Source organism: Chiloscyllium punctatum, chromosome 38 (genome assembly GCF_047496795.1).
Source record: "Chiloscyllium punctatum isolate Juve2018m chromosome 38, sChiPun1.3, whole genome shotgun sequence".
NCBI classification, from domain to species: domain Eukaryota; kingdom Metazoa; phylum Chordata; class Chondrichthyes; order Orectolobiformes; family Hemiscylliidae; genus Chiloscyllium; species Chiloscyllium punctatum.
Window position 1 is genome coordinate 25,243,017 of NC_092776.1, and position 24,446 is coordinate 25,267,462.

Sequence of the window (24,446 nt, forward strand, 5' to 3'; positions counted from 1 at the left end):
CCATAATTTAAAAATGTTCCAACTTGAATATGAAATATGCACACACAAAAAAATCAAATTACACATCATCCCTAGGGAATTCAGTGTCGAGAATTGGTTAACAAACATGGAATACTGTTTATTATGCAAACCTTTTATAGTGCTAAACAGTAATAAAATATACTTTCAAAAGGAAACACTCACCCTGAACTGTGAAGAAAGGCAATTGCCACAAAGTAGTAATAGTTATAAACTATACGGAGTAAAAAAATTGCAAAGTATACAAAATCAAGTGTAACTTAAATGACTAGATCTGCATCTTTTGTGCCTGGTACACTTTTTCTTCAATAACTCTATATTTACAATACCTCAACACTAATATTCACCTCTCACAAATCATCTGAACTTCGCAGAGATAAGAGTCAAATATTATTTTAAAAGTTTTGTTATGGCTCAGTTTAAAAGTCGATGATCCATTTTCTACTACAATGGAGAGCACACGAACACCACAAGAATTCTCTGCACGTACTAAGTTGCTTTTATTAATCCAGAACTGCATGCTACAGATACTGTACAGCATGAACATTGATTCATTACAAAAATGATTTCAAAAACAAAAAGAAAAAAAGGAGCAAAAAACAGAACAGGAACATCACAGTTGTTAGGAAACATTGAGTGTATTCACAAAAGGTCATCAGCTTCTTAGTAAAATGGAAAAAAAACAGCTATACAACTGCTTCATTTCTACTACAATGGCACCAAATGAATGAACTTTTTCATCAGTTGTATACAGCCTTTGCAACATCAACATGCCTATTTTAAAATTTACTAAATACCTACTGATAGTAGTGTACATAAAAAGTGGCAGTTTCAGTTTTGAGTAATTTCCCCAACGTACAGAAAATTTGGCCCTTATGAGTTTTATTAATTCTCACCCTTCAATGCTTTGCTTCATATGAATTTTTTTGGATGATTTTGCCAATAGCTACCAAACACATTGCGTTATAGCTTAAACTAGTCAGCAACATTAAATCTACATACATACCTATGTTACCTCACAGCTAAAAAGGACCAAAATACAGCAAAAATGGGGGAGGGAAGATGTATCAACCTTTAAAGTTTGGCACAGAATACATACATAGAATATAGGCTAAGCAATTCCAGGGGTTGAGGTTATAGTCCACTATGGGGCTTTAGATGGGTGATCAGATGCTTTTTTTTGTGCTATTCCAAAAAACATTCCTCCCTCCCCCAATCGCTTTCAAGTTTTATTTTGTACAATGGCTTTTTTTTCAGCAATTTTGTGCACTTTTGTTCTTTACAATGCCACTACATTATCCATTTGGTGACAGTCATGTATCACAACAGAGGAAAAAAGGTGAATCCTTGGTAAATGAATCTTTTCATATATAAGATGCTTACACTAAGCAAAAAAAAACTTTATACATTGAAGAAATGAAAAATATTTAAAAGACAACATACATGATACAACAAGCATCTCTAAAGCAATAAATACTACTGGTCCTATAGCGTTGTAATTTCGTTTTGCAATCTCCCCCCTCCCCCCTAAAAACAACGCCATGGAACAATGCATATTAACACAGTTTTCCCCATTATTTCTGTACATTTAAACAATAACACGTAACATCACAAAAGTTGTTCCACACAATTAACAGGTGGCACTGCATTCATTGTGCCCTTAAGGATAAAATGGACGTAAAATGATTGGTTCGCAAGCTCTTATTTAATACAAATAATACAGCGTAGCCAACTCCTTCCACAAGGGATTCTTTGAATTTGACGTTCGTCTCTTACTGGTAAAGAACCACCCAGTAAGAGCCCCATAACAGTGATGAACACTACAAGGTTTTGCAATGATTGACAAGAGGTTGGCAGGATTTCTCTCAAGGCTTATCCTACATATTCAAAGAGGACCTTGAAATAACAATGGGTCAAATATTGACCAATGCACTCCATAACATCTACCGACATGTAGCCATATGGCACAAATGAAATAAAAAGAACACCGGCAACTAGGCTAAAAGCTATTCTAAAGACTTGGTTACGAGTGAAAGTGGCTGGGACTGTGTCTCTTGCAAAGAACCATGGGAATGGACAACTGGCATGGATGAAGTCGAAGGTCGAGTCTGCGACGAAGAGGAGCATGTGGGCTGGTGTAAGGTGATGGATCGGTGCTCTAATGCCCCGTTCTGGCAACTAATAGCTGAAACTGCGCTGGACTTGAGTGCTGAGTTTGTTGACAAGACTGAGGAAGAAGATGGTGAGGAAAGATGGGCCAAAGGATCAGGTTTCATTGTGAGTGACAGAGGTTGCATTTGTTCAGTCTGTGGATCAGAGTCTGCTGTAGAAGGGCTTAACATGGAAGGAGAAGGGGGAGGAGAATCTAATATGCTTCCATCTGAAGAGGGTGGGCTGGCGCAGCTGCCTTCACCTTGTATGTAGCGAATGCACTTTTTTTTTCTCCTAGAAACAGGGAAAGATTTATCTGTAAATAAAGGGCAAAAAGACTAATGGAGTTGGTTATTTGAACAAAGAAAGTAATCTCATTCAGGCAACAAGAGAACATCCATGACACTCAAAGCATTAATTACTAATGCAAGGCTCAGTTAAGCCTGCATAACTAAAGGGACTTACAAATTTGTTTAAATGTAACAAAGTTTAGCTTTCCGATGTGTAAAATACAAACCAAATGACAATATATCAGATTTATCTGTTAAGAACCACACCAATTTGAGAATGACAGGGGAAAGATACTAAAGAAAAGAATGAAGAAAAGGAAAGGAACAAGAAACCATAGAAAATGCAAAATGAAACAAGAATAACTGGTTCTATGGCCTGCAGGCTGTGGCTGATTCTTTTAATGGGCTGCAATGAAAAACGCAAGTCAATTAAGGTTGGTTGATTGAAAAAAGATTCACATTTCATTAATAGGTTTCCTTGTATGCGTCATTTTCATACCAGCTATCTGTGAGAGGAAAAAAGGCTTTATTGTACTTCACAATTCCTGGAGCAGTTTGGCCAAGGGTTTATTGTTAGAGTACATTTGGTTTCCTTTACAAACAAGCAATAGTTCAACCACCAAATAAAATTAGCAAACAACATGTAGTATTTATTAGTATGCCCCTCCTAACTTTTACTACATGGATAGAAAAATGCATTAGTATTCAGACTGCAAATAATCTTACTTTGTCCTGCATTTCACCAAAAAAAAAAGGATATAGAGTCCACTTTTAAAGTTTTCTAACATTACACCTCATTGTCCCTCACCCAAGTTAAAACTTCACACCCAATAGAAGTCTGTCAAATGTATTCCAGGCCTGGATGGCAAGACGTATTTGAGACAGTTTCAGAGTTCAAGCCACAAAAGCCTGCAAGGTCAAACACATGCTAAGATGCAACATATGCATGCTGTTAAACCCAAGGTTCCTCATCACAAAAGGGCCATGTAACAAGACAGAAACATGCAAGTGAAGCAGATCATGCATCATATTAGAACAAAGCTGGAGGTGAAATGACCAACTTGGTGGGCTCAAAACAGAAAATAAAACGCAACAACAATTAGGTTATTGCCAAAGGAATAGGATCTTTTGACTCACTTCAAAATAATTGCAAGTCATGGCTTGGAAAGTACAAATAATCGTTATTTAGCTCAATCCCTGAACTGCTGAGGGTAAATGATCTGGAAGCTGTATTTAAACATTGCTTAAATTATTTCAATAACAGAGCAATTTATTTAAATACTGATCCCAAAAATTGTTTTGAAGTAAAAAATATATAAATACAGATAAGACATTAGATTAGATGCAGAACAAAAACAAAATGCATGTGCCGGAGGTTTCTCTGTATCAGTGCATTACAGATGGATGTTCAGTTTCAAAATTTAAAAAAAGTTACAATAGGAACATTAATGATTTTGCAAATTCCAAATTAAAATGTTTGTTTGGTTGCAGGGGAAAAAAATTCTAACGTTTCAGCAACTGTTAGTCAAACAAAATTAATAATAAACAGGCAGCATAAGTTGAATCCTTTATAATTGCTGTTTCTGATGTCAATACTTTCAACTTGATACTTCTTCCCCATTTTCATTTTCTGCAAATGGATTTCATTTCTCTATTTTCCTTAGCCAAAATCCTTTCTCCAATAGCATCGCCCCAGTACTGCCAATTTAATTAAGCCATCAAATGGGAAATGTCAATTACATATTCCTCTCTCCTTCCAATGAACTTTAAGTTTCTAGAAACAATTTCTCTTATTTTCTCCCATTGGAGCTTCTAGGGTCACAGATCTTACAAAGCTAAGGCTCTGAGCAAAAGAATACTTTTTAGGCCTGCTCCAAATGAACTGCATTATACTTTTATTTGTCCAAAATCAATATTAGGTTTATAGATTGGGTAAGTTTTTCTTGCTATTAAGTGTCCTGCCTCTTAGTTAGCAGCATGTTAGTTTGGAGAATTGTGAAACAATGGCAGGAATGTAGTGAGAATTTAATTTGTTACTTCATTAGAGATTAAAGTTATATTAATTCTAATTACCACCTTTACTAATTGTCCAGCCCTCAGCAGCATTCTTCAAGAGTATGGCCAACCAATCTGTTACAATACTTGCACTTTGGTTGGTGTCTGTGGATGCCAATGTGTACATTCCGCACACAATGAAGCGTTCATTGATTCAACCCAACCACAAGCTCTGGCTGCGAGAGATTGCTCATCCAAAGATATGTCCTAACATTCTGTGGAAGAACACATTGCTAACCATTCTTCTAACATTATGTAAAATGCATTGCGGAGTACATTCAATTTGACTCCATTTTTAACTCTTGAATGCAATAATCTGAAAAACAACAATATAAACGGAGACATTCCTCCCTCTTCCAAGAAAAGTCAAAATTAAAAATAAAAAGCATAAACTATTTTGCTTACATTTTTTTCTTCTAAATTCAAGTCAGGAAAAACCTGGGCAAAATCCAACAAATGTGCAGAGTTTAAATCATAATACGTAATGCCATAGAGTCAAAGCGCTGTGCAGCACAGAAACAGACCCTTCAGTCCAACTCATCCATGCTGACCAGATATCCTAAACTAAACTAGCCCCATTTGCCCCATATCCCCCTAAATCATTCCTATTTATATACCTATTCAAATGTCATTTAAATGTTGTAATTGTACCACCATTTTCTCTGGCAACTCATTCCATACACGCACAACCGTCTGCATGAAAAAGTTGCCACTTCGGTCCCTTTTAAATCTTGTCCCTCTCACCCTAAACCTATGCCCCCTAGTTTCAGGCTTCCCCACCTTGGGGAAAAGACCTTGGCTATTCACCCTATCCATGCCCCTCATTTATAAATCTCAATAATATCACCCGAGTCTCCGATGCTCCAGGGAAAATAGCCACAACCTATTGAGCCTCTTACTATTGTTAACCCTCCAACCCAGGCAAATCTTTGTAAATCTTTTCTGAACACTTTCAAATCCTTCACATAGCACGAAGACCAGAATTGCATGCAGTATTCAAAAAGTGACCTAACCAATGTCCTGTCCAGCCGCAACATGACCTCCTTACTCCCTTACTCAATGCACTGACCAATAATTCCTGAAGAAGGGCTGATGCCCAAAACATTGATTCTCCTGTTCCTTGGATGTTGCCTGACCTGCTGCGCTTTTCCAGCAACACATTTTCAGCACTGACCAATAAAGGCAAGCATACCAAACGCCACCTTCACTAGCCTGTCTACCTGCGACTCCACTTTCAAGGAGCTATGAACCTGCACTCCAAGGTCTCTTTGTTCTGCAACACTCACCAGGACCTTACTATTAAGTGTATAAGTCCTGCCCTGATTTGCCTTTCAAAAATACAGTACCTCATATTTATCCAAATTAAGTTAAAAAATCACACAACACCAGGTTATAGTCCAACAGGTTTAATTATAACCTGACTGCAACCTGGTGTTGTGTGATTTTTAACTTTGTACACCCCAGTCCATCACCGGCATCTCCAAATCTTATCCAAATTAAACTCCATCTACCACTCCTTGGCCCATTGGCGCATCTGATCAAAGTCCCGTTGTAGTCTGAAGTAACCTGCCTTGCTGCCCACTGCACCTCCAATTTTGGTGTCATCTGCAAGCTTACCAACCATACTCGCTATGTTCACATCCAAATCATTTACATAAATTACAATAAGCAGTGGACCCAGCAGCCATCCTTGTGACACACTGCTGGTCACAGACCTCCAGTCTGAAAAGCACCACTCCACCTTCACCCAATGTCTCATGCCTTTGCGCCAGTTCTGCATCTAAATGGCTAGTTCTCCTTGTATCCCATGTCATTTAATCTTGCTAAACAGTCTACCATGAAGAACCTTGCAAATTTAATTTCACCTCAAAGCTTTTGAAGGATATGATGTGGGTGAACTACAACATACCTTAACCTGCCTACAAAGGATCACAAATACCAGGTAGTTAACAAATTGGTGAGGACAATGGCACACTGGCTTAGACTCAGTTGTGAGGTCCCTACAAAATAATAGCATACTGGCACTCGCTACCTGGATTCAGTATGGAAGGTACCTGTTTTGGTATAGCACTCGAGTACACCCGCTAACCTGGGAACGTATCTAAAAAGGGAGTTAATGTTTTCATGATAAGAAAAGAAATTAGGACTGAAGTATTTCTTTTCAAAGGATGATATGTTAATTTTTTAGGAATCTCGAATTCTCATTCCTATTATTTTGCAATTTTAAAGAAAGTTTTAATCATTATTGGTGAATTATTTATCCATCACTTTTTTTTTTACAGACTTAAATGATGTTGCAACAATCCAATTTCTATATTTTTGCAAAAGCCTTCACCACATAGAATACTAACCCACAAGTGCAAACTCAACATCTGAAATAAGGGATGGCACCCTCAAATATAAAGCATTTATGTGGCAATATTAAAGGTAACCATGCAATCAAATCATTTGAAGAATCCCATTCACAATTGTTTATTTGGATTCTTTGCTCGTTCCTTTTAATAATACATTTTGTATTATAATTCTAAACATTAGTTCATTGAAAATGCATTAAGATGCATTAATTGTGATGTCTCAATTAATTACTCAAAGAATTAAATCATTCATAAATTTAAAAGGATTGCATGATAGCCAAAATGCTCATGGGTGCTAAGAATGCTATGAGATATTAACCAGAAATGCTGCAAATTTACTGTTGCTTTTGCAAAATCAGTATCGGCAGACAATCCTCTGGCACCTGCTCAGTAATGTACGATGTTCGTCCATCACTTGGCAATTGTCCCTGCTGCATCTTACATAATATTTACTTTTAATTTGAGCACCAATTATTAGAAATGTCAGTCAAATAAGATGAAAAATGTATATCTCAATCATGGAATTCAGTCAGAAGCACAATTATATTTACATCTTAATTATGCTTTAAGTTCATGATTATAGAATGAAGGCAGCTACTCTTAACATACATGCCAACATAAAGACAATGCTAAAAAGAAACACGCAAGTGCACAGTCTCCATAAGCCCCAGAAGATCAGCAGAATTTTCAGTAATTTCAAAAGCTGATAAAGTGTGGTTAGAGAGACTGTAACACATTCTGAATTAGGTGAAATGAAGTGTGAAAAAGAGATCAAGCACTACGCATACATGAAAAACAATAAGTTTCAACTTGGAAGAAACAAATACCTACCATGACAACATTCCCACTTCAAAGACTGCATGTGTCAGGACAAAGAAATAAGATTTAACCAAATGCAGTCAACAGGAAAGGTGTTTATAAACAGGACAAAACATTTATTCCCTCTACCCAGCCAAGTCCTAAGAATTAGAGAATTGGCAATTGGAGTAGTTTGAAAAGTTCTAGAGTACCCAGATTAGCTGTGGTGGATAAGCCTTTGACCGTTTGATGTCTGAGTTTGTTTAGTTAAACCGAATTGTAAGAAAACTAAAAGAGAAATTTAATTGTGTTACTTAAAAAGATATTCCAACAGATTTTGCACTCGCCTGAAAATGAAAGTTTCCTCTGAACGAGCTTGTAGCTGGTATGACGCCCAATTACTAAAAATAAATTGGCGATTAATACATAAAAATGTAAAAACATCGTTACTGGAGTGCACAAATACCTTTCTGCTTCTTGGAAACTTATCTGTTGTACAAATCTGTGATTATCACTCAGGAGAGGCGACTATTTTATCAATAACACTTTCTGTAAACAAAATAGTAGCGCTATACGTTGAAATTTCACATTTACTGATCAAAATGGACTCATGCACAAAGAGTATCAGTGCATGTTGTGCACTTAGAATGGCATTGTCCACACATTCACCAGAAACCAGGTGAGAAATCTATGTGTACATACATAAACAGATTTTGATGAACCATGGATGGTTAGTAGTTAGAGCCAGTTTCTAAGAATAAAACTTCTCTCTCCTCAATCTATGGTTCACTGCACCAATCTCCGACACAAGGTCACAGGCCCATCGTAACCACGGTTTGGGGAGGGCCAGGTAAAGGGAGGGATGGAGGTTAAAGGAAGTGGACAGTGCTTGCAAGGAGACAGACCAATGCTGCTAATAAAAGGCAACAGGTAAAAAAAGAAAAGGAAAATAAAAAGAAAAATCTGCAATAAGCTATAGAATATTAGCACATTAGAGCACAGGAAAGTCACACGAATGCACTACAAATCCAATAAAGGGCATATTTAATTCCGGAAGGCCTAATGGGAGTATACCTGCAAGGTTTGCACCATAAACTCTGTTGGTCTAGCCCGAACAATGCCCGACACTTCTTTGGAGTATTTGCATCTGTTAGCATGAAGTAAACAAAAACAACAAATGGAGGATACTGCTCACTGGATGTGACATCTCAGCCAGAGCTAGTGGTTTAGCTGGCCAAGTTGGCATTCTCCCCTCATCACTCAAAAAACAAAATTCACACTTCCTGGCAACAATAGATGCAAGGGTAAGTATCGACATCCAATAAAAAACACTGAAACAGTGATAGCAAGAAGGGGAAAGTACCAATTTAACCCAGCTGAAACCAACCATAGCAAACCTGGGAAAACGATACACACCTGCACGGGCCGCACCAGTTATTCTGTTGATCAAGGCCAAAGCGCGCTCGGCATTTCTTAGGAGCGCTCAGATCTGAACAAATTGGAAGAAAGCGAGCAGAGGAGACAGAAAAGGAAGAAAGAGAGACAAGAAAACAAAAAAGGAATAAATCAATGTATCTGTTACTAGTGATCAGTAATGCCCTCTAATTTCATAAAAATGTATTAAAATCACAGCTGTATTTTTCACCCGTTTAAAAAGCACCAATATTGTGTGGCAATATAAATTTGAATTATTTTATAGTAGATTTCAATCAGAATTGACAAAAAGAAGCAAGTGGACTGAATAAAGAACCTGCTGGTGACTGCCAGCAGAAGATGTTAGGCTTGAATCAAGCTAAGAGGTTAAAGTGCATTGCAAAAGAAGCTAGATAGCAGATCCAATTTTACATGCAGGTCTTTTGACAGCAAATGGGATTAGTCAGCAGGTAAGGCAAATTACATAGAGGATGCATCAGAAAACAGGTACAGCCCAAATGAATATGTCACTACAAAACAACAAGTACATATAACAACAAGCTTTAAAATAAGTTATAATAGTTAATGCACTTATTATTTTATTTTTACAAGAGTTTTACAAAAACAAGCACTACGACATTTACAATTCATGCACTGATTACTTTATCGCTCTTGGAAAGGCAAACAAGCCATAAAATTAAAACTGCACATACAGTATTATAATTAATAATGTTATAAAACATGGTTAGCTGCTAGCTAGGGTTTAATCTGATTAAATGTTGTTATTCTGATATGTGAAGGGTGCTCTTTATTGTAGAAGATAATTGCTACCTACTTACCATTGGTTTCCCCTGCCTGCTTTTCCCTTTTCCTCTTCTTCCTCTTGCCCTAATAGCGAGAGAGAAAAAAAATGGAGAAGGGAAGAAAATAGCTCTGTTTGTCCATTAGGTTCACAAAAACCATGGCAATCATTATCTGAAACACCTCAGAAGAATAAAACCCCAAGGACAGCAGCACTCCAAGAAGGCAGATCACAACCAGGGCAATTAGGGGCGAGTAATAAACTTTGACATAGCCAAAAAAAAAGTTCCTGCCGATCAACATTGAGAAAGAAAAGTTAGTGAAGAACAGCCCTCTGACATGCACAAGGTTCTGAAGATGGGAGGACACTGTTGGTTCATCATAGTTGTTATTTGCAGTATTAACTGAGACGTATGCTGGGCCTATAAAGAACAAGGAAAACAAGTATGGGTGACAGAGCAGGAAACGTATTCGGGAATCAAACTTACATAGTTATCTCGTGCTGACCAGCCTGGGTAGAGTTGCATATGAAGCTGCCGTTCCTTTCTAGCTAACTCGTAGTACTTTGCTTGTTCTTCTCGAGACAAGGCGTGCCACTGAGAATGAATTGGGTAGGATGTAGGGGAAATAAAGCAAATTAACTACTTGCATATAGAAGAGCAAGAAAAGGTTCTTGCATGAAAACTGGCTTTCAATACAATGTAAAGTATTAGCATTAACAATGGGACTATCTTCCTGATTCATTAACTGAAAAAATAATTAGAATTTATTGTAAAAGTAGAATACATGGATTCATAGGAAGTATACTGTTATGTCATTGGAGGAAGGCAAGATAAAGTATTCAACTGAAATAAAAGTAAAGCTACAAAATAAAGGAAAAAATACTGTTGTAATTTAACAGATTTCACTGATCTGATTGAAATATTAATACAGCAGATTATCACATGCTGCCTCATTCAAATTAATGGAAACAATTGCCTCGAATTCCTAAAGTCTGTCAGTCTGGACATACAATACAAAAACTTTCAAGGTCAATGTAAAAATTGACACTGACTGCCCTGCTCACTAAGGTCACATTTTGAACTTGGTCTTGTGCAAGTTCCTATCAATGGTTTAGATTACTTACCCTTCGGCCAAGGATCTGATTGATGGCTGCACTTTCTTTCAGCGTGCACTCTGCTACTACCTTCGCTCTCATTTCCTTCATGTACAACATGAATGCATTCAAAGGTTTCTTTATGTGTGGCTTTTTCTTCTCCTCTTCTTTTTTGGCATCCTGATGATGTTTTCTAAGAAAATGAGAACCATTCTAGACTTCAGCAGTGGAAGTGAAATAATAATTTAAATGATTCAATGTTAAAATCAAAACAAAAGTACATTATTAAAAAACTGGAGTGTAAACGGTTTACAATCCAAACAAAATGATATCTATTGTTTTTACATTTTCATAAAGGTTTTACTATGGAGCACAGGGCTACTATTTGCAAAGCTAACATGCCAGTTTTGTTTTTAAAAAAAGAGGTACAAAAATTATGACTTACGAATTATTGAGGGATCCGATGTCACTCTGGGAAGACTCTTGTTTGACAGTTGGTGTGACAATGGCTGGATGAGGAATTCCCGTTGTGTGTAAACTGTGATGTGGTGGAACCATGTGTGGGGGGAACCTACCAGAGAGAAAACTGTGTAAATCAACAGAACAGAAATGAATGAACGGGAGGGATGGGTACATTTAATATATAAGCAAGCATACATGCAAGCACAAGCTGTCACAATCACTCTATGTAGCTGTGATTAATAACATAAAATGAATCATCATTACATGACTGTCAGTTTGACTTTGAGACTACTAAAAGTATTTCATGAATAAAAAAATACAACGTATATGCTTCAGAAATACATATTATGAAACGCAAGTTCCAAGATTTTCTCTTATACAACTGTGTATGGGTTTATTTTTTTGAAAAAAACAAGGGCAACTTTGATTTAGACCCTTTGACAACGTTTGCATCATAACCTGTCCAAATAATGTGGTCAAATCACAATTTCTAGCATTTTGAAATAGGCCGAATTTGAGATACATCAATATCTTCCATGAATCAAGCCAAGGACATTATTTCCTATTAATACAATAATGGTATATTTACAGCTTCATTTCAAAATATAGTAAAATGATTTTGGAGTGAACATTTCTGTCCAATTACACAGCATGTGGGAGGTTGTTATTGTGCTAGCTGACAGATAGACTTTTTTTTCCTCTAGCACAAAGTATTAGCAGAGTGAGCAGTGAAAATACCATTTACAGTTACCACATAAACATAAGACAGTACACAGGTGAAGTATTTTATAGTACACCAGGGCTTTCAAAAGCTCAAGAGTATTATTCTTCATGCGATGAAGTGGTTACATTCATTTCATTACCTGAAGAGACTTATGAGAGTTCAGAAGTTAATGGACACTATAAAATGTCAATCTATCATAAGGTGATTACTACGACACCATCTACAAAATATTTGAAATTTGGTACAGCTATTGCATTATTTAATAGATATATCAGCAACTGAACAAGGAAACCACATTTACTATATTTTATTACATATATTCCATTGTAAAAACTTAAAATTCTAAACAGCTAATTATGAAAAAATCCTGACTGCTTTTATGGCTGCAAGCCAGAATATAATGATGTGCATAAACTCGCAGGCCATGTTACGAACAAACTCATTTTTGTTCCACAGTGTCTCTGGGGTTTCTATCGCATTCACTCTCACTTTATTTCACTGTTGACATTTTTCTGTTAACTGCATGTCATCTGCTTGGCTTTGTTTTATGTGTGAGCTGTGGGAAGCTTTTCTCCCCCTTGCAGTAAAAAAAAACAGCCTCTTTGAGTTGCAGCTAGTTTGTCATTATTCCCCCTCCTCTCCCTGTGCAGTTGTTATCTCTCATCTTTTCCAAGCTCAATTTTCCTGAGCTTTCTAAACCACCACAAACCCACATTATGGTTTATACATGATGCCTATCTCTTTGAAGGCAGCATATTTCAGAGCGGACCCTAGTCAGGAGAAGCACCTTCAGCCAATTTACTAGGCTGAGGGGCCCCGAAGCTCTAACATCTCAATCTAACAGGGTCACAGGGTGGCACAAGTGAGTGTCAGCTATTGCTATTTAATTGCCAGTCTATGCCTCTCTGCTGTGTTTAAAGTATAATGACCCATCACTTAATTCCAAGAAATCACTGCCCTACTACTGGATGGAATAAATATCAAAAGGCGTGCTCTGGCAGGGCATGGCATCTACATTTCCTACGGATGTCATTCGAATAATACAGACGTGTATTTCCATCAGCCTACTACCACACAAATGGCTTATATTTCTTTTTTATCTGAATAACTAATGTATGCCCCTACAGGAAAAACTGCTGAAAAACTGCTAAGTTGCTTTAATGATTCCCTTACAAGTGCACAAATCGTGTTCCTTCCCTGACAATTTGATCCCTCCCCATTCTCTTTTACCCATCTTCCCCTCCCACCCCCCCCAAAAAACAAGACTAAACCAAACTGAAAGACAGGTATACCTACCTGAAATTAATCCTACCCCTTTCCCTCTTCTATACTAGACACCATCCACTTGTTTTACTGCAAGTTACAATGCTGGAAATTGTAAATATTACTGAAACATTCTTAAATCATATCTTGCTATTTTGTGATGAACATTTTTACTATTCTGCTAAGCCTCTGGAAATTGTTAATTTTAAATGGTTAATTTATCCTGCCCTTGTCTAATGCTGTACTTTCACAAATGCATCTACTAAATCTCTGGAGATGGGGAGCCTCGCCTAATAATCTATGCTAATTTAATTAACAGCTATCATCAAAATGCATTAGCTGTTTCAGCCCATCAGTAAAGTCTAACCCTCCACCAATTAAATTAGCTGAACTCTAAATCAGATGAACAGAAAATAAACCCATCATTAGGAGCAATTAGTGATTGCTTAAATACAGTGCTATGGAGTAGTTTGTAAATATACTTGTAGCCACTGGGAAATTAGCTAGTATTGGATTAATTGGGGCTGTGACGAACAGTCAGGGCCCCGATCAAAACAGTAGCTTTTCAAGTTCTGAACATCAGCTTCCAAGAGCTTTGATGTGTCATCAATTAGCAATTTCTCTTATTGGTTTTGTATGTTTGCATTTGTTGTGCATGCATATGGACATTAATATTGTACATGGAGCCAGAAACGGGTGTGATAATGCTGATGTGTTATAAAGTTTAATGCATACATATTTATCTTCCATGGCAGCTACTTTGTCTAGTTAAAATTACATACAGATTTACAATATCTCATTACTTCTTTTATTTTACCTCCAGTATTACTAAATACCCATTTAAATTTTACGTGACTGGCACTATTAAACCTTGTGAAAATTATTGCATTTTTCCATTAAGAGGGCCTCATTACTGCTACCATGCAGTTTACCAATACCACAATTATACAATTATACTGAAGCCCGCAGTCATAATTTGGTGTCAGCATTCAGGCTCCATGTTGCAAGACTAAGTGAAACCATGAAACAGGACTGGGTAATTTTGGTTGTAATGCTTTACAATTTGAATATAAAATTTGTTTCTATTTAAGATTTAGAGATCAAAAGAGTAAATTTTGCTAAAAAGAGGCAAAATGAAATGACTGCAATAGGGATGGATTCAGCACAAGTCCGCATGCAGCTTAAGTGTGAAAATAATTTCTAGAGAGATCCTGTGCATGTAAATTTGAAAAGTCAGAAAGTATTCTGAATTCAACAACCTCTGCAAATCACATCAACAGTGGTTTTGGTTTGACATTAGGGGATCGTAGCAAATAAAGAAGCTTAGCTTTTGTGAATAAAGTTCAAGAATCGCAACCATACTTTTTAGCTAAACAGAGACACAGGCCTTGGACTAATCCCGATGCTCCCATTTTGCCCTACCCCATTTTAAGAAAAAGCACAAATTCCCAAAATAGAGAGCATAAGATTTTTAAAAGGCAGTACAAATACATATAAAATTTAATCTTTACCCCAAAATACATTTAAATAGGAGTACTTGTCAGTGAGCTAGTTAGTGTGGTATTCCATACATATGTACAGAAAACTGCTGGCTTTGTTGCAACAAAGTACAGATGTGTTCTTTGACCTTTACTTGATGAGCTGGCTAATTGACACAAAGATTGGATGAATAATGTGATTGAAATAAGCTGGTGTTTGCATGCTGTGATGGTAATACATAACTAGAAATGTGCTGGTTTACTTAATGCAATTTTGGTTCACTTTTGCCACTTTTCCAAATAGATCCAGGTATCTGGCTGCTTATGCCCAGAAACAGAAAGCCACCAATCTGTGGCACAGCATACAAGATTAATGGTAAATATAAGAAAGGATGACAACATGCACATCAGAAGTTTACCTGTGGAATGGTGGGGAGGGAAGAGGTGAAGAAGTGAACAGTTCATCTAACATATTACAGAGTAGCCTCAGTACAGAACCATAGAAATGCTACAGTGCAGAAAGGGGCCAGTCATCCCATTTTGTCCATGCTGATCCAAAACACTCGGATACCCTTTTCAATCCTATCTGCCTGCACCTTACTGCACTTAAATGCAGATTGAGGTACTTTTTTTGGGAGTTTAGAGTCTCTGCCTTCACCAAATATTCAGGCAGTGAATTCTAGGCACCTACCACCCTCTGCATAAAAAAGGTTTTTCCTCACATCCTCTCTAATCCTTCTGCCACTCAGCTTGAATCCATGACCCTTGGTTTTTGAACTCTTTGCCAAGGGAAACAAGTTCTTCCTGTCTCTTCCATCTTTGCCGCTCACAATTTTGAAATCTCATACCATGTTCAAGTTAATGCCAGTTCTCCTCTCCCTAGGATAGGGAATTTCAAGACTAGGGGGCACATTTTAGGGTGAGAGGAGAAAGATTTTAAAAAGACAAATATTTTTACAAAGAGGGTGTAATAAACAACTGCAACATTTAAAAGACATTTGGATAGATACATGCATAAGAAAGGTTTGGAGGGATATGGGCTAGGAGCAGGCAGGTGGGACTAGTGTAGTCTGGGACTATGTTTGGCATGGACTCGTTGAACCGAAGGTTTTGGTTCCACGCTGTATGATTCTCTGACTATGACACCCCTCAGCCTTCTCTGGTCCATGGAATAATGGGAAAGGGTGTAGGCTAGCCACACAATCTATGTTATGTAAACTCCCAAAAACACACAAGTAGAGATGCTTCGGAGTTTAGAGGAATAAGAGGGAATCTCATTGAAATAGATGAAATTCTGAGGCGGCTAGACAGACAGAATGCAGAAATGTTGTTTCCTCTGGTGTGGGTGGGGGAGGTGTGTGTGTGTGGGAATAAGGTTCCATGGTCTCAGTGGGTACAGAATAGGTCATTTCAGTCAGAGATAATAAGAAATATTTTCAGAGGGTTGCGAACCTGTGGAATTCTCTACACAAACAGCAGAGGTAAAATCATTAGATTTCTAGAAGCTATGGGGATATAGCAGGAGTACATGTTGAGATGCAGAATCAGTCACAACCAGGTTTTTACTTTAATCTACTTATCTTGTGTGGAGAGATTGAGCCAGCATGGCGGACAGTGAAAGAGGGTGGGGTAGTGCAAGACAACGAGCCCAACGGGGAAGATCGAGTCCCAGCCCAGCATCTGCAGTGGCATCAAAAATTTGGGGGCGGGGGGGGGGGGAGAGAGAGAAGTTGAGGGGGGGGGGGGGGGGGGGGGGGGAAATCAAGCCCGACATGGAAACCGAACCGTCATAGGAAGTATGAGTGCAGCATGGCTTAGCGCTTAAGAAAGACTGTAATATTGAACTTATTAACTGTATTTCCTTATTTTTCTAATTTGTACCAAAGATTTTGTACCTAGGTACTTTTAGATCTAAGATGACACCAGGAATGGTGACACTGTACACTTTTCAATGTACTCCTGTATCCTTGTACCCGAGTACACAGGGGAATAAAATCTAACTCAAATTCAAAACTGTATTCGCAATGCTACTTGCTCCTGGCTGCACATTGTCCACAATATTGAAGGATGGTTGGAAAGGCCAGTGTGAAAACAAATACCTCAGGATTTTGGAACTGATATCATTATCTTTACAGTGGAGCTTTATATTTCAAAAAGTATATGTGCTCTCTCTTGTATACAGATGTATTTCTGTAGGGGGTCGAAAGGGATTCCATAGCATTAAACTTGTATTCAGTTGGTATACTGAGTAAACAAGCATCTTAACTAATAGAGTTAACTAATCCAAGATTTGAAGAACAAATTCACACTAGTGTGGCACTGTGGTCAGGTCACAGTGCGAATTGACATTGTGCAGTAGCTTGAAATTTACAGCCACTGCAAATGGAATTCACAAATTTCAGGGACAAAACAAGAGTGCACTTTACTGGGAACATACACCTCTGCGTCTTAAAGCTGTGTCGCTACAAAATAGGTCAATCAGCATTTAAACTCAATGCTCCTATGTGTCGCATGTCCCATTTTTATTTCAACTTTCATTTGTAACTTTTTTTTACTGTTCTACAGAATATTATACTTGCAGTATACGCAAGTGTGGACCATAACATTGAATAGAACAGAATATCCTTTACTGTCACCAGTACTCAAGTAGAGAACTACAGGAGCAAAGTGAAAAATTTTACAATGGTGCAGAAGCAGGCCATTCAACCCATTACGTTCACCTTGCCATTCAATGAGATCATGTTTGATCTGATTAACCTAAACTCCATTTTCCTGCCATTTCCCATCACCCTGGATTCCTTTATTGGTTAAAAATCTGTCTCAGCTTTAGTATTCTGCCTCACCATCCCTTTGCATTAAGGATTCCACTGATTCACTCAAGAATTTTCTCATTTCTGCCTTAAACATACAACCCTTATTCAGAGATTGTGCTCTCCAGGCTCGTACCTTCCCACAAGGGGAGACAATTTTTACGGATCTACCCTGTCAAGTTCTCCAAGAATCGTATATAGTTAAATAAGGTCGCTCCTCACTCTTCTATATTCTAACAAGCACAAACTACTCAATCTGTCTTCATACATCATCCCCGCCATACCTGGTATCAGCTGAGTGAACTCTCACTGGACCGCCTCCAAAAGCCAATATATCTTTCTTTAGATAAGGACCCCCAGAACTTCACAGCATTCCAGCTGAGGTCTGACCAGTGCTACGCATAATTTTAGCAAACCCTCCCTACATTTATATCCCATTCTCTTTGGAATTAAGGCCAGCAGCCCATTTGCCCTCGCTATTACACACTAAACTTGGACACTAGTTTTTTTTGATTAATGGACAAGGACTCCTGAATTCCTATGTGCTATAACTTTCGGCAGTCTTCCTCCTGAATGATATTCAGCTCCTCTATTCTTGCTGACAAAATGCATTGCTTCACATTTCCCACATTAGATTTCAACTGCCATGTTTTTGTCCAATTAGTTTCACCTAGACCCCCTAATAGTCAGAGGGAAATTAAGAAACAAACTTGTAAGGAGATCTCAGCTATCTATAAGAAAATAGGGTGGTTATGGTAGGGGATTTTAACTTTCCAAACATAGACTGGGACTGCCATAATGTTAAGGGTTTAGATGGAGAGGAATTTCTTAAGTGTGTACAAGACAATTTTCTGATTCAGTATGTGGATGTACCTACTAGAGAAGGTGCAAAATTTGACCTACTGTTGGGAAATAAGGCAGGGCAGGTGACTGAGGTGTCAGTTGGGGAGTACTTTGGGGTTAGCGACCATAATTTTATTAGATTTAAAATAATGATGGAAAAGGATTGACCAGATCTAAGTTCTAAATTGGAGAAAGGCCAATTTTGATGGTATTAGGCAAGAACTTTCAAAAGCGGATTAGGGGCAGATGTTCGCAGGTAAAAAGGACGGTTGGAAAATGGGAAGCCTTCAGGAATGAGGTAAATAGAATCCAGAGAAAGTATATTCCTGTCAGGGTGAAAGGAAAAGCTGGTAGATATAGGGAATGCTGGATGCCTAAAGAAATGGAGGGTTTGGTTAAGAAAAAGAAGGAAGTATATGTCAGGTAAAGACAGGATAGACCAATTGAATCCTTAGAAGAATATAAAGGCAGTAGGAGTATACTTAAGAGGGAAATCAGGAGGGCAAAAAGGGGACATGGAATAGCTTTGGCAAATAGAGTTAAGGAAGATCCAAAGGGTTTTAAAAAATGCATTAAGGACAAAAGGATAACTAGGGAGAGAACAGGGCCCCTCAAAGATCAGCAAGGCGGCCTTTGTGTGGAACCGCAGAAAATGGGGGAGATACTAAATGAGCATTTTGCATCAGTATTTACTGTGGAAAAGGATATGGAAGATATAGAAAGTAACAAAATAGATGGTAACACCTTGCAAAATGTCCAGATTACAGAGGAGGAAGTGCTGGATGTCTTGAAATGCATAAAGGTGGATAAATCCCCAGGACCTGATCAGGTGTACCCCAGAACTCTGTGGGAAGCTAGAGAAGTGATTGCTGGGCCTCTTGCTGAGATATTTTTATCATCAATAGTCAAAAGGTGAGGTGCCGGAAGACTGGAGGTTGGCTAACATGATGCCATTGTTTAAGAAGGGTGGTAAGGACAAGCCAGAGAACTCTAGACCAGTGAGCATGATGTCAGTGGTGGGCAAGTTGTTGGAGGGAATCCTGAGGGACAGGATGTATATGTATTTAGAAAGGCAAGGACTGATTAGGGACAGTAAACATGGCTTTGTGCATGGAAAATCATGTCTCACAAACTTGATTTGAGTTTTTTGAAGAAGTAACAAAGAGGATTGATGAGGGCGGACAGAGCAGATGTGATCTATATGGACTTCAGTAAGGTGTTCGACATGGTTCCCCATTGGAGACTGATTAGCAAGGTTAGATCTCACAGAATACAGGGAGAACTAGCCATTTGGATACAGAACGGGCTCAAAGGTAGAAGACAGAGGGTGGTGGTGGAGGGTTGGTTTTCAGGCTGGAGGCCTGTGACCAGTGGAGTGCCACAAGGATCGGTGCTGGGTCCACTACTTTTCATCATTTATATAAATGATTTGGATCTGAGCATAAGAGGTATAGTTAGTAAGTTTGCAGATGACACCAAAATTGGAAGTGTAGTGAACAGTAAAGAAGGTTACCTCAGATTACAACCTCAGATGGGCCAATGGGCCAAGAAGTGGCAAATGGGGTTGAATTCAGAGAAATGTGAGATGCTGCATTTTGGGAAAGCAAATTTTAGTAGGACTTATATACTTAATGGTAAGGTCCTAGGGAGTGTTGATGAACAAAGAGACCTTGGAGTGCAGATTCATAGCTCCTTGAAAGTAGAGTCGTAGGAAGATAGGATAATGAAGGCGGCGTTTGGTATGCTTTCCTTTATTGGTCAGAGTATTGAGTACAGGAGTTGGGAGGTCATGTTGCAGCTGTACAGGACATTGGTTAGGCCACTGTTGGAATATTGCATGCAATTCTGATCTCCTTCCAATCAGAAAGATGTTGTGAAACTTGAAATGGTTCTGAAAAGATTTACAACGATGTTGCCAAGGTTGGAGGATTTGAGCTATGGGGAGAGGCTGAACAGAATGGGGCTGTTTTCCCTGGAGCATCGGAGGCTGAGGGGTGACCTTATAAAGGTTTACAGAATTATGAGGGGCATGGATAGGATAAATAGACAAAGTCTTTTCCCTGGGAAGCTGCCATAACTAGAGGGCATAGGTTTAGGGTGAGGGGAAAGATATAAAAGAGACCTACAGGACAACATTTTCACACAGAGGATGGTACGTGTATGGAATGAGCTGCCAGAGGAAGTGGTGGAGGCTGGTAGAATTGCATCGTTTAAAAGGCATTTGGATGGGTACATGAATAGGCAGGGTTTGGAGGGATATAGGCCAGGTGCTGGCAGGTGGGACTAGATCGGGTTGGGATATCTGGTCGGCATGGACGGGTTAGACCAAAGGGTCTGGTTCCATGCTGTACATCTCTATGAGTCTATGACTCTGTATCCTTCTAAGTTCTTTGTGTCACCCTCACCACTTGCCAATTCACCTTTTTTGCGTATTCTGCAAACTTGGCTATCACATATTCACTTTCTACATCCAAGTCTTTAATATACATTGTAATGAATGTGACCCAAGCACTGATTCCTGTAGCACACTAGAAGGTGCACATCAGTCTTTGTTAGTCAGCCAATTATCTATGCATGCCAGTATACTACCTGCAGCTTGATGGGCTCTCATTTTATTAAGCAGTCTAATGTATGATATCTTATCAAACACCTTCTGAAATTCTAAATATTTTACATCCATTGTTTCCTCTTTGTCTATCCTCCTTGCTGCCTCCTGAAAGAATTCTACTAAATTGGTCTGGCTTGACTTTCCATTCATCAAGCCATACTGACTTGGCTTGATCATATTATCTATTTCTAAATATTCTGCTATTACTTGCTTTATAATAGATTTTAACACTTTCCCAAAGAAGTCCTCCAAGAGAAGTTGGGTCAATTACCGTGATTGATCAGCGATGCATGCAAGAACCTGGTGTCAAGGAATGGTAAGCCCCAAACGTTACATCACTGTAGTGTTTCCATCCTTCCCTCCTCCTTAAACCAATAAACAGGCTTTGAGCTAATTGGCCTGTAGTTATCTGTTTTTGTCTTCTTCCATTTTAAAATAAAAAGATATTACACTGGCAGTTTTCCAATCCTCAGACTTTCCCAAACCCTCCAGAATTACCAAAGACTCCCATTTTTCTTTTGAGTTTATCTCCACACTGAAATTTTAAACTAATGGACAATACCAAGCACATTAATTGAGTCACTTTATCTTCAATTAATGGTCAGTCATTGCTAGCTTTCTAAGAACAGTTTCCATGGAAAAAAGATTTTTATGAAAATAGATATCAGTACAGAAAGCTATAGAATAATCTGAAGTCTCCTTCTCTATTGAGAAGTTGAGCTACATGAGAATTGTTGAAAGCTAATTTACTCTATTCTTTCAGAAAATGTTTTAATTCGCACACATAGTTTATTTTCTTTTATGCATTAGAGAATCAATAATTTCCTATTTCTAATTGCCTCCAAGGGTAAAAACTGAAAACAAATATGGGCAAAACGTAGGCAATAAGGTACCGACCGATGGGAAAGGTAAAAGGCAGAGCTAATTCCAACAGGAATCAACTCTCAGGCTATCAAACTCTCAAATGGTTGATTTTTGGACTCCTACGTCCTCCTAAAAGGACAACGTATTGTTTACCTAGCCCAGAATGTATGTGAAGGCAGGAAGGAATAATAGGTAGCAAGTGGTGGAGATCAATGGGTAACTTTGTAATGTGTCAGCCAAACAGTTGTGTGAAGATAAGCTTCTACAAGGAGGCCTGAGAATCCAGGAAGTAAAAGGAATATTAGTGGATCCTAGTTTTTCTTTAAATTTAAGACGACCATGGAGATAATTTTATGATCGCTGGCTCCACTGATATATCAGCCAATGGTACTCCAATAACTGCTGCAACTTACTATTTCCACAAAATCATTTCCTGTTTTTGAACTGGAGTACTTTTGTCATTGCACAATACTAAGGGCTACGGACAGTGTGGCTTGATGAATGGAAAGTCAAGCCAGACCAATTTAGTAGAATTCTTTAAGGAGGCAGCAAGGAGGATAGATAAAGAGGAAACAATGGATGTAATACCTACAGACTCAATAGAAACAGCTGCTAGCCTGTAAGTGCAAGAGCAGCCAGCCTATTACTTTTTTTTGGAGTAGTTCCATATTGAAGTGGCCTTTAACCTATGATGTAACGATGAAGACTATTACTCTGTGAACTGACTTAGCATGGCTCAAGTAGTGATAAGTGACTCTAGCCATGGGGTATAATAAATATTAACAGCACTTTTCTGTCTGCAAGTGCTAAAATATTGTCCCTTGGGCTCCAACATTGACTCCAACATTGATATAAAGTGTGCAATAATTGCAGCACACTCTTGACACTTACATATTCCCTTGGGGGCAATATTTTACCACTACAGCCTTGCAAAGGAGTCAATATTTGTGGACAATATTAATGATCGCCTTTCACAATAATTCTGTAGCAAAAAAAAACTTCATTCCAAACAAATCACGCATTATTTGTTGGTTCACTCAAATCCAGTAGTTCTGGAAGACATTAGCTTATTTGTTTATTAAGACAATATAAATTGCACAAGCCAATTCTCCCACTGCAATAATGAAAACTGTAATGCCTGTCCTCAATGGGCAAAGACAAAGACATGATGATTAAAATTAAAGGGCTGTTGAGAAAATGCTGGAAGATTATGTACTTAAAATAAAATGAAGAGTTGATGACACCAAGGCGAGTGTACCCACCTTGACATGGAAGCATTGACGGTGAGCGCAGTGGGGTAAGGATGTCGAAATCCCCCTGTTGTGATTGGGTAAACAGGTTGACCTTGCCTGAAAAGAAAGAAAAAAAACCTGAAAACTTCTGCTGTTGGAAGCTCACTCTCATTTGACCAGAACAAAAAAATCTTGTTGATTTCACAGCTAGGATCAAAGGATGTAAATAAAGAACAATTTTAATGTGCTAAATCTGATAGAACCAGCTAATTAAATTTTATAACCTCTACTAATGTCAACAGAGACCTTCTCCCCAAGCTAAAACTAGGTGTTTTGTTGTGATAATTAAAGGCGAAGCAGCGTTTGCTTTAATGGAGCCATCACAATAATTGAGGGCTACAGATCCAAAAGAAAACAATAATGAATGTAAATTTATACCAAAATAAAATACATCAAATCAAAGAGCCGCGGTTCTGCTTCGGGCCTCTTTTGGTATTTAGAACTCAGTAGGAAAACATTAAATTAACAATCCTTAATTTGTAGCCTTTTGTCATAGTAACTAGTGTTGACAGGTGTTGCCAAGGGAGAAGCCCCATATGAATATGTGGGTACGCAGTAGCCAATCACAGCTCATTACAATAATTGCACAATACAGTAACATGCAAAAATCTATAGGAATTAAAGAAAAAGAACTGGAACTGCTTACTGTGGTACTAACCATCCTAGTGGATGGGGGATTTGGCCGACGGTACCTGGCGAAAGTGGATAATAAGGAGAAATATCTGAAGGATGTGGAGGCCTAGGAATTCCTAGAGATAGTAGAGAAAACCAAAATATTAACTTTCAAGAGTAAACATGATTATAAAATATGTTGATAACTTCGAATGTATACTTGTTCCAGTTAAGCTCCCAGCTTCCAATTCCACCAACTTGGAAAAGTTTGGCAACCCAAGCCTTTAATGACTTAGGTCATGTGCACCTTTTGTCTCCATTGCTCAGCATATTTTTAATTGTTGCAGCTGTAGTTCATAAAATTACCTTCCGTTCAAGAAGCACTAATGGGGCTCTTGTGACAAACTGCATGCAAGTGGGGCCCATGTCAACAGGCCGGGTTCAAGTCTCGCCTGCACCAGAGGGGTGTTGTAACATCGCTGAACAGGTTAGTTACAGAGTATTTTCAAGAATC

The 24,446-nt window shown here is 38.3% G+C and overlaps 1 protein-coding gene across 33 annotated transcripts in view; it reads right to left on the bottom strand.

Moving 5' to 3' along the window:
* Positions 1-494: 494 nt before the first annotated feature.
* The window catches only part of tcf7l2 (transcription factor 7 like 2), a 201,718-nt gene continuing 177,766 nt past the window's right edge, over positions 495-24,446 (bottom strand). For 3 of the 33 annotated variants that reach the window (XM_072557402.1, XM_072557397.1, XM_072557410.1), the window contains 10 exons: positions 23,967-24,069; positions 23,291-23,377; positions 11,422-11,547; positions 11,007-11,169; positions 10,369-10,476; positions 9,919-9,967; positions 9,083-9,155; positions 8,741-8,813; positions 7,700-7,724; positions 495-2,485 (listed from right to left, as the gene is read on the bottom strand). In XM_072557402.1, the coding sequence (XP_072413503.1) occupies positions 2,025-2,485; positions 7,700-7,724; positions 8,741-8,813; positions 9,083-9,155; positions 9,919-9,967; positions 10,369-10,476; positions 11,007-11,169; positions 11,422-11,547; positions 23,291-23,377; positions 23,967-24,069 (1,268 nt within the window). In that variant the 3' untranslated portion in view covers positions 495-2,024. Of the gene's footprint in view, positions 2,486-7,698; positions 7,725-8,013; positions 8,068-8,740; positions 8,814-9,082; positions 9,156-9,918; positions 9,968-10,368; positions 10,477-11,006; positions 11,170-11,421; positions 11,563-23,290; positions 23,378-23,966; positions 24,070-24,446 lie in introns of those variants that run through there. The other 30 variants (XM_072557401.1, XM_072557395.1, XM_072557409.1 and 27 more) reach the window with 27 other exon arrangements.